Raw genomic sequence first — 15,121 nt, forward strand, 5'->3', positions numbered from 1 at the left:
CTCCTTTCTCCATGATTTAAATGGGAATGAAAGACATATCATGGGAATGGGAAATGATCCTTCTGATGTTCTTTCATGAATATGTTTGTATTACAATTGAAACTTTTACTATCTCTCCAGATACAGAAGCATAACTGTAGTCCTACTAACATATAGCCTATATACTAGTAGCAAAATGGCTAATTCACTAAAACCCCAGGATAATGCTGGCCAAAGTACATATTAAGTGGGAGACAGAAGGGTTGGCGGGGGTGGGCTGATGGGTGGGGAGGTGTTCGCCTAGCCTAATTTTTCTGAATCGGGCAGTGTAATTGAGCCACTAACTGGGGAATCACTGTCCTGGAATCACTGTCATTGTTTTGGAAATTCCAGTTGCCACAGGACCTCAAGTGATATCCATCAACACACAAGCTGATGGGGGAAGAATGGATCGGGGGTATGGGATTAGCAGATGCAAATGATTATATATGGAATGGATAAACAACAAGGTCTTTATGTTTAGCACAGGAAACTATATTCAATATCCTATAATAAACCATAATGGAAAAGAATATGAAAAGCACACACACACAAGCTAGAATGGACAACCACCATCAGGTAATGCCAAACCCCAGATAGGACCAGGACAGATTTGGATTGTGTGGCCAGACCCCTGGAATTCCCTGCTGGCTGGCTGCACAGGCTGGCCTTAGTCATTTCATTAACCTCATGATAATGTGTTGTGATTTAAATGGTTAAATTCCATTCCATTTAATTTTTTTTGTTAATAGCTTTATTGAGATATAATTCACATACTATTCAAATCACCCTTTTAAAGGTACATATTCAAAGGTTTTTAGTATATTACTAGAGTTATGCAACCATCATCACAATTTTAGAACATTTTCACCCAAAAGGAAACCCTGTAATCTTTAGCAGTCCTTGCCTTCGCCTATTTTCCTCCACCCCCAGCCCTAAGCAACCACTAACCTACTTTCTTTCTCTGTTGATTTGCCATAATGTTTTCTCTGTAGATAAAGAATCTAGACAGTTTATATAAATGGGATCATATAACTTATGGTCTATTGTGACTGGTGTCTTTCACTTAGCATAGTGTTTTCAAGATTTAACTGTGTTGCAACATGTATCAGTACTTCATCCCTCATTATTACCAAGTAACATTCCCCTGTAGGAATATACCACATTTTATTTATTCATTCATCAGTTGATGGACAGTTGGGTTGTTTTCACTTTTTTGGCTATTGTGAATAATGCTGCTGTGAACATTTGTTCAAACAAGTTTTTGTGTGGATGTATCTTTCATTTCTTGTGGGTCTATACCAAGGAGTGGAATTGCTGGGTCATGTGATAACTGTGTTTACCCTTTTGAGAAAAGGCCAGACTGTCTTCCAAAGTGGCTGCACCATTGTACATTTCCACCAGCAACGTATGAGGGTTCCAGTTTCTCCACTCAGTGTTGTTGTTGTTGTTTTAATTTATTTAATTTTGGCTGTGTTGGGTCTTCGTTGCTGCGCGCAGGCTTTCTCTAGTTGCAGCGAGCAGGGGCTACTCATCATTGCAGTGCGTGGGCTTCTCATTGCGGTGGCTTCTCTTGTTGCAGAGCATGGGCTCTAGGTACATGGGCTTCAGTAGTTGTGGCATGTGGGCTCAGTAGCTGTGGCTCACAGGCTCTAGAGTGCTGGCTCAGTAGCTGTGGTGCATGGGCTTAGTTGCTCCGCGGCATGTGGGATCTTCCCGGACCAGGGTTTGAATCCGTGTCCCCTGCATTGGCAGGCAGATTCTTAACCATTGCGCCACCAGGGAAGTCCCTATTACCTTAATTTATGCTCTTATTATTATTTTCCTACTTCACTTAGGTTTTATCTCTTCTTTTCTCTTATAGTCTTTTCAGTTGTTTCAGTTGAACACAATGATTTTTTTTTAACCAGTTCAACTAGTTTTAAGTGTATAGCTCAGTGGTATTAAATACATTTACATTGTTGTGCATCCATTACCCCCATCCACCCCCAAAACTCTTTTCATCTTGAAATACCGCAAATCTATACCCATTAAACAAAAACTCCACATTCTTCCCTCCCCTTAGCCCCCAGCAACCACCATTCTACTTTCTGTTCCTGTGATTTTCACTACTCTAGGCACCTCATATAAGTGGAATTGTACAGTGTTTGTCTTTTTGTGACTGGTTTGTTTCACTTAGCATTATGTCCTCAAGTTTCATCCATGTTGTAGCATATTTCAGAATCCCCTTCCTTTTTAAAGGCTTAATAGTATTCCACTGCATGGAAAGACCACATTTTGCTTACCTATTCATCCTAACCCATTTATTTTTAGTCTTACATTTTTAAATGCATGCATTTAAGGCTATGCATTTACTTACATCAAAACTTACAAGTTTTGATATGTGATACTCTCATGACTATCCAGGTCTAAATATTTAAAAATTTTCATTCTTATGTCCTTTTTCTCTCATGAGCTATTTAGAAGTACTTTATTGATCATAAATTTTTGAAGCCTCTTGCTGCTGGTTGATAAATCATTTTCTTAAAGCCTTTTCATACCTCCACAAGCTGTGTGGATACCAAAAGTTGCCCCAGATGATTTCTTAAGAATAACAACAAACAACAAATGAACAACACATGTCCTATAGAGCTTCTCCCCCAGCCCAGTACAAAACTACATACCTGTGCAGTCAAGAAGGTCAGTACAATAAAGAGGCTAAGTCTGGATTCAAGTGCTGACCAGACCCCTTGATAAGTGTGGGAATTTGGGCAAATAACTTAATCTTGCTGCACCTCAGTTTTATCCTCTATAAAACAAAGCTAACAAAACAGTATCTGTTTCACAGAGTTATTGGGGAGTGTTTAGCACCTAGCCATCATTCAATAAATAGTACTATTTAAAAAATCAGTCTAGCTGCTGATTTTACCTTGTACTTTTAATGCTGCCGTGCTTTGTTGGTTAAGATAAACCTCTGGGTTTCTGGAAAGTAAAGACCCATGTTCCAAATAGCTTTGTTATACTTATGTCCAAAATAGTTTCGTGTCTCTCTGAAGTTCATGCAAACACATACAGAGTGGACACAGGCACCGGCAGACAAGATTGTCCCATTTTATATTCAAATTCAAATTCAAAATACACACAGATGCAAACGACAGAGATTGTCACAAAAACGCACTCAGCCAAGCCCAGAACCCACAGATCCAGGTCCACACTCACGCTTCTGTACACTCGCCACAAAGATGGATCTATTGCCCCCAGATAGAGATGCTCTCACAAATCCCACTCAAAACCTAGCAGCACGCTGACGTCACAAGCCCCAGTATGGGCTGCTGCCTTGTTTTTACTTCCTTTGTTCTATTTTAGTTGTTTTGTTGTTCTTCGTAGAGTTATCACCTACCCTCTTTTCTGTCTACCCAGCCCCCAAGCTCCCCTCCCCAAGCCTCCATTGCGCATGCGTTCTCATCCTTTTCCTCTCTCCCTCTCTCTCTCTCTCCCCCCCTCCCCCCTCCGATGCCAGTCGGCTGTCCCCGGCCCTGGCGGCGGAAGAGATGGAGCAACGTCACCAGCGCCCGGCCCCTTAAGACGCTGCTGGCTGGAGCCGCCTCCCTCCCTGCAACCCGCAGCGGGGATGGAGTAAAGGGAGACCCGTCGACCTGCCCGCGGAGATCAGCGATGGAGTTAAACCAATCTTTGTCCATCCATCTGGAAGCTGAGAAGCCTTTGAGGCGCTATGGGGCGGTGGAGGAGACGGCGTGGAAAGCGGAGGGACTGGGGAGAAGTGAGTATTCGGGCGGGGGGTGGGACAGTTGGGGATCTGTGCGCCGGAGCGGGTGGTTGCGGGAGTGCGGGGTTGGTAGGGAGCGGACCGAGGGAAGCGCCCCCGCAGCGGGGCTTTCAGCGCTGCGCTGCGCTGCGACGCTCTCTCCTTCGAACAAAAGCCTCCGGGTTGGGCTTCACCGGGAGGCTCGGGAATCTCTAGGCAGCTGAGCCGGGAGCCTGGGGTGGACTCGGGAGTCCCGGATCCAAGCTCGCAGCCGGTCTTGGAAAGTAGGGTCTTTCCCGCAGCCGAGGGAGGAGGGTCTTTTCTCCACCCGGGATGCACTAGGACGCTGGAGCCTTTGGACCATCCTGGAAAGCGCCCACGTCTCTGGAGAGGGGGGAGTGTCCGCTGGGTTTCTGCTTTTGCTTCTCCCCTGGCGTGAGGTTCAGGGCACACCTGAAATTCCCAGCGTTTCTTCCCCTGCCTTCTCCAGGGTCGTGAGTGGGAGGGAAAGGGTTAGGGGAAGGTTAACCCTGTGCATGCCCTTCTTTCTCTCTTGACTCAAAGTCTCTGGTTTGGGTACAATCCTAGAAGGCAGTTCTGAAATGGACAGACTGTATTTGCTACTTCTCTCTACGGTATTTTGGGGTCAACAACATTAACAAATAAACTAAGGATTTTTTGTTTTTAATGAATAGGATGCAGTGGTTGAAACTCCTGCTCTCAAAGTGTAGAGGCAGCTTCAGGGGTCCCAGTATCACCAGCCCTCCCTGCAAACCCCGGGCGCTTAGCAGTCCCCTGCCCTTGCACTGCTTGCTTTAGCTCCATCCGGGCTGGGAAGGGCCGTCTCGCCCTTCACAAGGACCCTCAGCTTCCTGCCTTGGCGCTGAGCTATGTTGGACCGAAGTATTGTGAATACGCTCTTTTCCTGTCTTCACCTGGTAGAAGATTGTGTGTGTGTGTGTGTGTGTGTCTGTGTGTGTGCTTTCTCCATATCTGTAATTACAAATTAAGAAGATCTTTTTAGAATGGCTCAACTGTACTCTGGTTTTCATGGGTTCAAGTAGAAATCACAGTCAAATGTCTTAGTTCTGCACCTGGAAACCAGAGTGTGTCCAGCCTCTCTCCTTTTCTTTTCTTTCTCCTTTTAAAATATGGGTCCTTCCTCCCGTTTCATCCTTTCAAAACCCTTTGGCTTTGGTACTTTAACATGACACCAGGGCTGAGGGTCTCTGGTCTTCCTGCAAGCTCAAAATAATACCCACAATGGCTGCCTTTTGTTAATAGATTGCCATGTATTAGGTCTTGCCTATGCTAAGAACTTTAAATGCATCCTCTCATTCAATCCCTGGAACAGCCTCCTTGAGGGGAATATTATGACTTATGATTCCCCTTACATAGATGGAAAAATTGGGGCTTGCTAGGTGATGTGATTTAAGTGGCAGAGTCAGGATTTGAACTCAGGTTTGTTGGGCCCCTGAGCCCCTCTCTGCTTTTAACCTGAAGGTGTATTGCTTTCACATTTTCAGGAAGCTTTCTAAGTCTGTTGAGAGTCCCAGAACACATTCAGTGATTTTAAGTATGTGGCAGCCTGTTGGTCTCTGGAGTTCACGGTGGCCTTGAAAGACTACTGGGTCTGTGCAGAATAGAAGCCCTGGGTTTGAATCCTGGCTCTGCCCCCTTGCTGGCATGTGACTGAATTTATAACTAGTCACATTTTTTTAAACCTCACTCTGCCTCTGTTCTCTGAAACGGAGATGATAATAATACATACCTTAGGGCTTAATTGTGGACATTCAATAAGATGATGTAGGTAGAGCTCAAGGTAAGTGCTGAATATATTGGCTGCTTCCATTATTTTATTACTACATCTGTAGAAAGAACCTGCTTTTATCCTTTGCAAAGAATTACATAAATCAACACTCTGGACTAAAGCTGCAATGTTGGCCAGGTCCCTAATAATTCTCTTATGTTTTTTTATGTTCTCACCATTTTATTAGGAAAAATTTCAAGCATACAGAAAAATTGCAGTGAAAACCTGATATATAGCATTTTTGCTCCTGAAATTTTTGTACTTCTAAGTCTTAGGCTGCAAACTGTTAAAAGCTTGGCGGAAAGGCTTTCTTATCCTCTCTCTTCCAAACCAACAAAGATTCTGACTCTTGCTTCCCATTCAGATGCAAGACCACAGTTTCTGATCTGCTTTTGGTGTGGATCCCCAGATGTTTTTTTTCTTTCATTTTTACCTATTCAAATTCTTCTTAAAGCATTGATCCAGAGTTTCACTTTTGAATCTAGACTTTTGATCTCTAGACTCTTGTCTGCAACCTAACTTTTTTTTTTTTTTTTAATTAAAGTGGCCTTTTTTTTCTTTTTGGACTCTCTCTCAACTCCCAGGGGATCTGTGGATCCATCCCATAACATCTGGGGCCTCCACTTATTTATTAATGAAGTGTGAAAATTAGTACTATTGATTCTGTGGCATAATAATTGTCAAGCCAATGTCTCCAGCAGGAAATGCTGGAGAAAAAGAGAGGCCCATTAAAAAGAAGACACTCTCTGTTTAACTTTTACACATATTTAAATATTTTATGTTAAACACTGAGTAGGTGTTACTTAAAAAGACTTGAAAAGGGGAAAAAGATTGCAAAACTGGTCATTTTCAGTTAAGGTTGTATTAACCGTTCTCTTTAATGTTAGCTAGAGTTTCTAGGTAGAAGATATAAATAGTATAGTAGCTAAGAATGAGAGTTTTGAAATCAGGTGACATGGATCCAAACCAGCTCTAACACTTTGTTGCTTTGTCACCCTGGGAAAATTGCTGAACCGTTCTGTAAGTTAGCTGTCTCATCTATAAAATGGGGATATGTTGGTTTGAACCCTTGGGAACTTGCCAGCTGAAATCTGAAACTGGCCCCATACTCAGAGGGCAAGAAGAGGCCAAAGAAAGAGACAGCCACTCCAGATTGGTGGGTGGCAGGTTTAACAACAAGGGAACTTACATACGAGGCTTGTCTTGGGTGCCACAAGATCTCTGCACCGGCCCGCCAGAATCTCAACAGTTTATATAGAGGTCTTAATGGGGTTCAGTGGTGTAGCCCATCCTGGCGGTCTCAACAACATCCTACTCTCTCAAAGCTGCATCATTGAACTGGCTCCTAGTGCAAGAAGAATGGGTGGAATATACATTTCCAGGACGGGAGGGGTGAGGAGCCTCCAATTACCCCAGTCCTGCTCAAGAGTCAGCTGGCAGTTCCATCCTCTCAGTGACATCTTCCAACAGGATAGTAAGGACCACTTCAGGCTGTTGGGAGGATTAAATGAGATAATGTATATAATGCATTTAGCTCAGTGCTTGACATACAGTAAGCACTCGATCCATGCTGAATGGTTGTCACAATAGGGCAGGGGTCCCCAACCCCCGACCATGGACCGGTATCAGCCTGTGGCCTGTTAGGAACCAGGCCATACAGCAGGAGGTGAGCAGCGGGCAGGTGAGCGAAGCTTCATCTGTATTTACAGACTCTCCCTATCATTGCACTACCGCCTGAGCTCCGCCTCCTGTCAGATCACCGGTCACATTAGATTCTCATAGGAGCGCGAACCCTACTGTGAACTGCACATGCGAGGGATCTAGGTTGCACGCTCCTTATGAGAATCTAATGCCTGATGATCTGAGGTGGAGCTGAGGCTGTGATGCTAGCGCTGGGGAGCGGCTGCAAATACAGATTATCACTAGCAGAGAGGTTTGACGGCACAGAGACCATAATAAATCAATTGCTTGAAGACTCATATCAAAACCTAATCAGTGAGTGACAAGTGAAAACAAGCTCAGGGCTCCCACTGATGCTGTATTATGGTGAGTTGTATAATTATTTCATTATATATTACAATGTAATAATAATAGAAATAAAGTGCACAGTAAATGTAATGCCCATGAATCATCCTGAAACCATCTCCCCACCCCTGGTCTGTGGAAAAATTGTCTTCCACGAAACCGGTCCCTGGTGCCAAAAAGGTTGGGGGCCACAGCAATAGGACATAAGAGGTTGGTGCCCAATAGCATTGGAGGAGATTATTCCAGCCTGCTAGTCAGTTTTTCCTTGTGTGCATTTCTTTGTAAATTCCAGGTAATGATTGTGTAGATACCACCTTCTTCCTTATGGGAAGGTGTAGGAAACGGCTTTCGCACCCTTGGAAACCACCTAGTATTTTCTCCTTTGAGAAAGAGTCTAAGGAATTGCTCCAATCCACTTCTTTTTTTTTTTTTTTTTTAATACATTTATTTATTTATTTTTGGCTGCGTTGGGTCTTCGTTGCTGTGCACGGGCTTTCTCTAGTTGCGGTGATCAGGGGGCTACTCTTTGTTGTGGTGCACGGGCTTCTCATTGCAGTGGCTTCTCCTTGCGGAGCTCGGGCTCTAGGTGTGCGGGCTTCAGTAGTTGTGGCACGCGGGCTTCAGTAGTTGTGGCTCGCGGGCTCTAGAGCACAGGCTCAGTAGTTGCGGCGCACGGGCTCAGTTGCTCTGCGTCATGTGGGATCTTCCCAGACCAGGGCTCGAACCCGTGTCCCCTGCATTGGCAGGTGGATTCTTAACCACTGCGCCACCAGGAAAGTCCTCCCATCCACTTCTGACAACATTTTTCCACTAGAAGTGAGTAGGTTTTTTGGTTTTTTTTTACTCAGTTGGAAAATGCATAGTGACATTTCAGTGTGGTTAGATATATAAAAGTATTGCTTTCAACCAACTGTAATTAATTAGGGAAGACACAAAGACAAGGTGCCTTTTGACAAAGCACAGAGCTTTTTAAAAGCACAGTTGTTGGTGGTCGTGGCCGTTTCTTGAAAGATTTGAGTGTGCCTTAAAGGATGATCAAGATTTTGGACAGGGGAGGTGGGGGATGGTGGCACAGTGGGTAGGAGATGCCAGGAGAGATAACAGCATTGGCAAAAACATAGAGGTGGAAATAAATGTGCTATGAGTAGGAGATTGGAATAAAGTGGAAAGCTCAAATGATAATCTTTATATAAGCCCAGGAGAGATGACAATTATTTAAAAATCCAAGGGTGTGTGCCGACTGGCAAACAGATCATTAAACTGGCCAATGTTTCAGGTTTAATAAACAGTGTGGAGACTGAAAAATATGAATTGCCAGCAATCTATATAATAGATACTTGGGAAAGAATTTGTATTACTTTCATCTATTTGATTAAATATGCTAATTTTATTATTTCAGTTTTATTTTGTTTTAGTCCTATTTCTCTTTTCTTATTACAGAAGTAGTACATGCACTTTATAAAGAATTCAAATTCTTCTGAAATATAAAAATAAAAAGTGAAAAATTACCATAATCTGCTCCCCCTTCCCCATTTATTCATTCAATAAATAGGTATTAACTGCTTTATAAGTGCCAGGCAATGTTCTAGGGGCTCAGACACAGTGTGGAGCAAGACAGGCAAGGTTCCTGCCTGCATGGAGCTTCTATTCAAGGGGAAAGCAGGAAATGGGCTGGGAGTGAAGGTGACAGACAATACATCAGCAAATAAATAATGTCGTTCAGATGATGATGTGTTACATGGGAATTAATAGGGGAGGGATATTTCCCGTCCAGTGGTCAGGAAATGCTTTCCTAAGGAGGTGACATTTTGCCATGTAAATGTCAAGGATCCAAGAAGCAAATGCAAAGGCCCTTGGTATGTTAGAGGAAGAGACAGAAGGCCAGGGTGGCTGGAACCAGGAGGGTCAGGGTAGAGAGAGGAGATAAGTCAGCAAGGAGCCAGACTGGGTAGGACCTTGTAGGTTGTGATTAAAAAAAAGAAAGTACAGATTTTATTCTTGTTGTAGGAGCAGCTGCTGCTGACTGTCCAGCTTAACTAACATGAGCTGGTTTTTGTTTTTATTTATTTATTTATTTATTTTTTTGCGGTACGCGGGCCTCTCACTGTTGTGGCCTCTCCCATTGCGGAGCACAGGCTCCGGACGCACAGGCTCAGCGGCCATGGCTCACGGGCCCAGCCACTCCGCGGCATGTGGGATCTTCCCGGACCGGGGCACGAACCCGTGTCCCCTGCATCGGCAGGCGGACTCTCAACCACTGCGCCACCAGGGAAGCCCTGGTTTTTGTTTTTAAAAGGTCACATCGGCTAACAGATGGAGAATCAGACCATGGGGCAAGTGGTGATTGATGTAATCACTGTTCTCTGTAGTCCCAGGGTCCTTCCTAATCAATCCCATTTTGGATAAGTGGTAGGAATTTCCTTAGTGTGAAAGGAGTGACAAGGGTAAAGGCAACATGGACCACCTTTTGGGAGACTGAGCATTGGGTTAAGGTTTAGGAGGTGTGCTAGTCTCTGCAGTCTCCCTGGAGAGGCAGGTGACTGTGTAACTTTATTGCAGGAACCATAATAGCAGGAAGGCAAAGATGATGAATATGATACTGTCTAGTATGTACTTTGAACAAAACCAATTATTTACATAGCTCTGTTTATTCGGTATTTTAAGTTTCATTTTTGCAAGCATTTCCTTCTTATATGTCCATTGAAGGAAAAATCAGTTATGCCTATTCTTGGTCTCTGATTAATTATTAAACACTTATTAATAATAATAGTAGTTAGTGAGCCTTAGCTATGAACTCGAGCTTATTAAATTCTAACAACTCTATTAGGTCAGCAGATAGTTATTCCCCTTTCATAGATGGGGAAACTGAGGCTTAAGGAGGTTAAGAAAGCTGAAGGCCACGAAGGTAGTGAATGGTAGAGCTCGAGCCTGATTCTAGCTCTCTTTGACTCTAAATATTCCTAGTCAGTGTCTGTTATTCGTGGCACCGCGCTAGGTGTTGCAGAGATTAGAGATGAAATAAGACACAGCCCCTACTCTGAAGAAGCTTACAGATTTGGGGAAGGGGAGCACAGATGTGAAGAACATCATGATTTATATTATAAACCGGTATAAACAGTATGAAATAGATGCTAAATGAAGGTACAAGTGGGAAACGAGCAGAAGAAGAGATTGGCTCTTCCTGGGGGCTCCAGCATGACAGTAGGAGGAGTGTTTGCACTGGACCTGAAGGCTGAACAGGGTTTCAGTGGGTGAAGAGAGGGGAGAAGGGCATTTCAGGTGAGCTGCCAGCCTCAGGCAAGGAGGTGGAGATCCCAGAGGCCATACACCACTTTTTTTTTTTTTTTCTGTTTCTTTCCCCTTGGAAAGAAACCTTGGGGTCTGTTTCACTCATGTGAATCATCTGTTACCTGGATGATCCTGAGGGCTGGAGATAAGCACAGGTGGAGGCTCTTTTAGTGTAGCTCTTCAGAACATCACTCACAAAGCTCCCCCAAGGATGCTTACCATACAATCCACTCATTCCCTAACTATTCACTTACCCAATGGGCTTGAGCCCCTACTATGCGTTAGCTAATGAAGAAGACCCAGACTTCACCGTTAAGGAGTTCTCTGGCTGGCTGTGTTCCAGTCCTCCCTCTGCTGCTTCCCAACATGGTGATCTTGGGCAAGTTCCCTAATTTCCCTGGACCCCACTCTCTTCATCTGTGAAATGGGAATGTACTTAATACCACGGAACTATACACTTAGAAGTGGTTAAGATGGGAATTCCCTGGCGGTCCAGTGGTTAAGACTCAGTGCTCTCTTTGCCAGGCGCCCAGGTTCGATCCCTGTTTGGGGAACTAAGATCCCACAAGCTGTGTGGCACACCCCAAAAATAAATAAATAAATAAATAAATAAATAAATACAGGTATAATTTATATAATATAATAACAAATATATTGTAGGTCCAAGTGGTCACACCGAGGGATGGTTCTGGGGTCTGGAAGAGAAAAGGACTCTTGAAGTAGGCTGAAAAGGTGAACAATATTTCATCATTGACTGAGGGGAACAGCATTCCAGGCAGAGGGAATGGCACATGTGCACATTTTACCCAGGAACTACAGCTGGATCAGTCATGCTTGCTAGGCTTTTAAAGAGTGAGGGAGACAAGACAGGCAGGAGGTGAGTGCATTTTGGAGTCCAGATAAGTTCATAGGAGGCTAGACAGGAGAAGGCTCAGCTCCACATTTCCTGCAGGGTCCACGTGCGGTGACCAAGGACCAGACCGCTAGAATTAAGTTTGGGGATTTTTGTTTGTTTGAATGAATCAGAGTCTGACTTACTGATAATTATTTTTTAGTTAAAATGCCTTGACATTAAAGGAGCAAAACTAGTGATTTTAAGAGAAGTAGAAGAGAATGATGGTAAGAAATATCATACACTGAACACTTACTATGTGCCTGCTCCAAGCACGTGTTTACATACATACTCTAATTTACTCCTTCCAACACACCCTATGATGTGAGGTGCAATGGAGCCATTTATTGCTCTATTTTACAGATGAGGAAACTGAGGCTCAAAGAGATTAAGCAACTTGCCCGATGCCAGTCTGCTAGTAAGTGGCAGAGCTGGAACTTGAACCCAGCACAGGTGACTTCATCCTACTGCCTTTCTTATTTCCTGGGATTAGTAAAACCACTCTTAACACAGATACAGATAAGGTCAGTTAGACACTTCTCTGGGTTTCTTAGAACTGATTCTGTTCTCTGGCTCATTAATTTCCTTTTCCATTACAAACACATCCCTTGTAAACTTGAGGACTACGTCTCACTGCTTCAGAGTGCCTTCGGGGTAAAGCTGCGGTGGGAGCTTAAAGACATTTACAGAAATGCAGCAGAAGAATTTTCCTGTTTTAAAGACTTGTAGCTTCCCAGAGAGAGGCCTCCCTGGGGGTGACCAAGAAAGATTTCATGGACAGTCTAGTGTTTGAGAGTGGGAATTCTGCCTGCATTTGAATCATGACTTTAACACTTATTTAGCTCTGTGACCTTGGGCTAGTTACTTAATCTCTCTGAATTTCATCTTCTCAGCTATACATAGCTTTTTTGTGTGTGTGGTGGGGGGCTGCACTGTGCAGCATACGGGATCTTAGTTCCCCAACCAGGGATTGAACCTGCATTGGGAGTGTAGAGTCTTAACAACTGGACCACCAGGGAAGTCCCTCGTCTTCTCATCTATAAAATGGAGATAGTAAGAAGACCTGCCTCATAGGGTAATGAAGAAGATTCAGTGAGATAATGTGGAAAGCCCTTGCAGAGAATGTGGAAAGCCACAGTCTCCCTAAATGATGGTGATGGTGTTGATGATGCTGCTGCTGACAGAACAGGACATAAAGTGGACCTTAACTGGGTAGTATTTAAACAATTGGAAAGAAGGAAAAGAGGAAAGTTAAAGTGGGTGGTCTGGCCTCAGGAAAAGAGTGGAGGTGACGATGTGTAAGGAGATTGTTGGAGGCATGCGTGAACTTGGCTGCACTGGTGGATTGGGGAAGTCCAAGGTTGATTGATCAGGGCCCCTAGACTTGAGCAGATTAAAAATGACAGGCTGCATGGAGCCACTGCAGGACAAGGGACAGAGGTAAAGAAAGTAGCATCTTAGGAAGACTTGTCTGGCAGTGGTTGCAGACGGGATGGAAGGGCAGGGACTCTGGGGCGGTGGAAGACCAACCAGGCGTGTTTTGGAATCATCTGATCGTGAGTTCACAGGGACTGGAGTCTAAAGCAGTGGCAGTGGGTTGGGAGGAAGGGGCTAACCAGACAGACATCTGGAAGGGAAAAAACATTGGTGGTTGATTACAGAGAGGAAAGAAAGAGGGTCTTCTAAGCATAGGCAATGTAACAGGTGGGAAATAACTGTTGTTAGCCTGAGGTCTTAGGAATTTAAATACATCAGCACCAGTGCTGCTTATTCTCACTTTCAGTAGGGTTTAAAGAGGTGCATGGATTATGGGTGTTGGGAGGAGTAATAGTAATGGCCTCTTACCTTTATAGCACTTGCCAATTTATACTTTTCCTGTGTTTTCTAATTTACTCTTTACAAAAAAGGGCAAAGGGCAGAAGTCATCATGGCCCTTTGTAAGTGGGGACACAGGTTAAGGACTCACCCCAGGGAAGGGGTACAGCCAGTATGGACTGAGCAAGGACACAACAGCCCAGGCTGTTTGCACTAGACTAGGGTTTCCAGGGACATATTTGTTTGGATAAATCACGAACAACAACTGCATTACAAGATGGCGACAAGTATGTCTAGATTTCATAAAATGCAAATTGGAAAATAAGTATAATGCATGACACTAATTATTCAGTTCATTTAAAATTCCCAAACAGGTAAGTCATTCATTCATGTATTTGTCCATTCATCCATTCATTTCCTCATCCATTGAATACATATTTAATGATAGCCTCTTATATGCCAGATATTGTGCTAAGCTCTTGAGAGTACAGTAGCCCTTTGAGTAGGACATCTATAGTCCCTGCCTTCAGGTGACTTAAGGTCTTTTGGAAAAAATAGAACTACCATATGATCCAGCAATCTCACTTCTGGGAATATATCTGAAGGAAATGGAAACAGGATATCAAAGAGCCCTCTATACCCCCATGCTCACTGCAGCATTATTCACAATAGCCAAGACATGGAAACAACCTAAGTGTCCATCAGCCGATGAATGGATAAAAAAGGTGTGCTGTATATATACAATGGAATATTATTCAGCCATGAGAAAGAAGGAAATCCTGCCATTTGTGACAAAAGGGATGGAACTTGAAGGCATTTTGCTAAGTGACATAAGTTAGAGAGAGAAAGACAAATAGTGCATGATATCACATATGGGGAATCTAAAAAAAAAAACCAGTCTCATAGAAACAGAGAGTAGAAAAGTGGTTGCCAGGGGCTGGGGGAGGGGGGAAATGGGAAGAGGTTGGTAAAAGGGTACTTACCAGCTTTCAGGTATAAGGTGAAGGAGGTCTGATAAGAGCTTGCTGTATAGCACAGGGAACTCTACTCAATACTCTGTAATGGCCTGTATGGGAAAAGAATCTTAAAAAAAAAAAAAGAGTGGATCTATGTATATGTTTAACTGATTCACTTTTCTGTACCCCTGAAACAAACACAACATTGTAAATCAACTATACTCCAATAAAAATTTTTTTTAAAAGATGAAGGAGGTCTGAGGATCTAGTATAAAACATGATGACTATAGTTGATAATACTGAATTATATCATTGAAATTTGCTAAGAGAGTAGAACTTAAATGTCCTCACCAAAAAAATAAACATACATAAACGTGTGGTGATAGATGTTTTAACTAACTACACGGTGAGAATCTTTTCACAATGTTTACCTATATCAAATCACCACAATGTACACTTTAAATATCACATTTTTGTCAATTATACCTCAGTAAAGTTGAGAAAACTTCTTTGGGAACAGTCCCTGTTTCCAGTGATGCAAAACCAAAGGACCAAGAGATGTTGCTGTGTCT

The 15,121-nt window shown here is 43.4% G+C and overlaps 1 protein-coding gene across 1 annotated transcript in view; it reads left to right on the forward strand.

The window, feature by feature from the left end:
- Window positions 1-3,672: 3,672 nt before the first annotated feature.
- The window catches only part of LOC307063665 (bMERB domain-containing protein 1), a gene marked incomplete at both ends in the record, with an annotated part of 114,576 nt that continues 103,127 nt past the window's right edge, over window positions 3,673-15,121 (forward strand). Inside the window, one exon of the mRNA XM_079719899.1 lies at window positions 3,673-3,778. Within this exon, the coding sequence (XP_079576025.1) occupies window positions 3,673-3,778 (106 nt within the window). The remainder of the gene's footprint in view (window positions 3,779-15,121) is intronic.

This window comes from Hyperoodon ampullatus (genome assembly GCF_949752795.1).
Source record: "Hyperoodon ampullatus genome assembly, chromosome: 14".
Lineage (NCBI taxonomy): Eukaryota > Metazoa > Chordata > Mammalia > Artiodactyla > Ziphiidae > Hyperoodon > Hyperoodon ampullatus.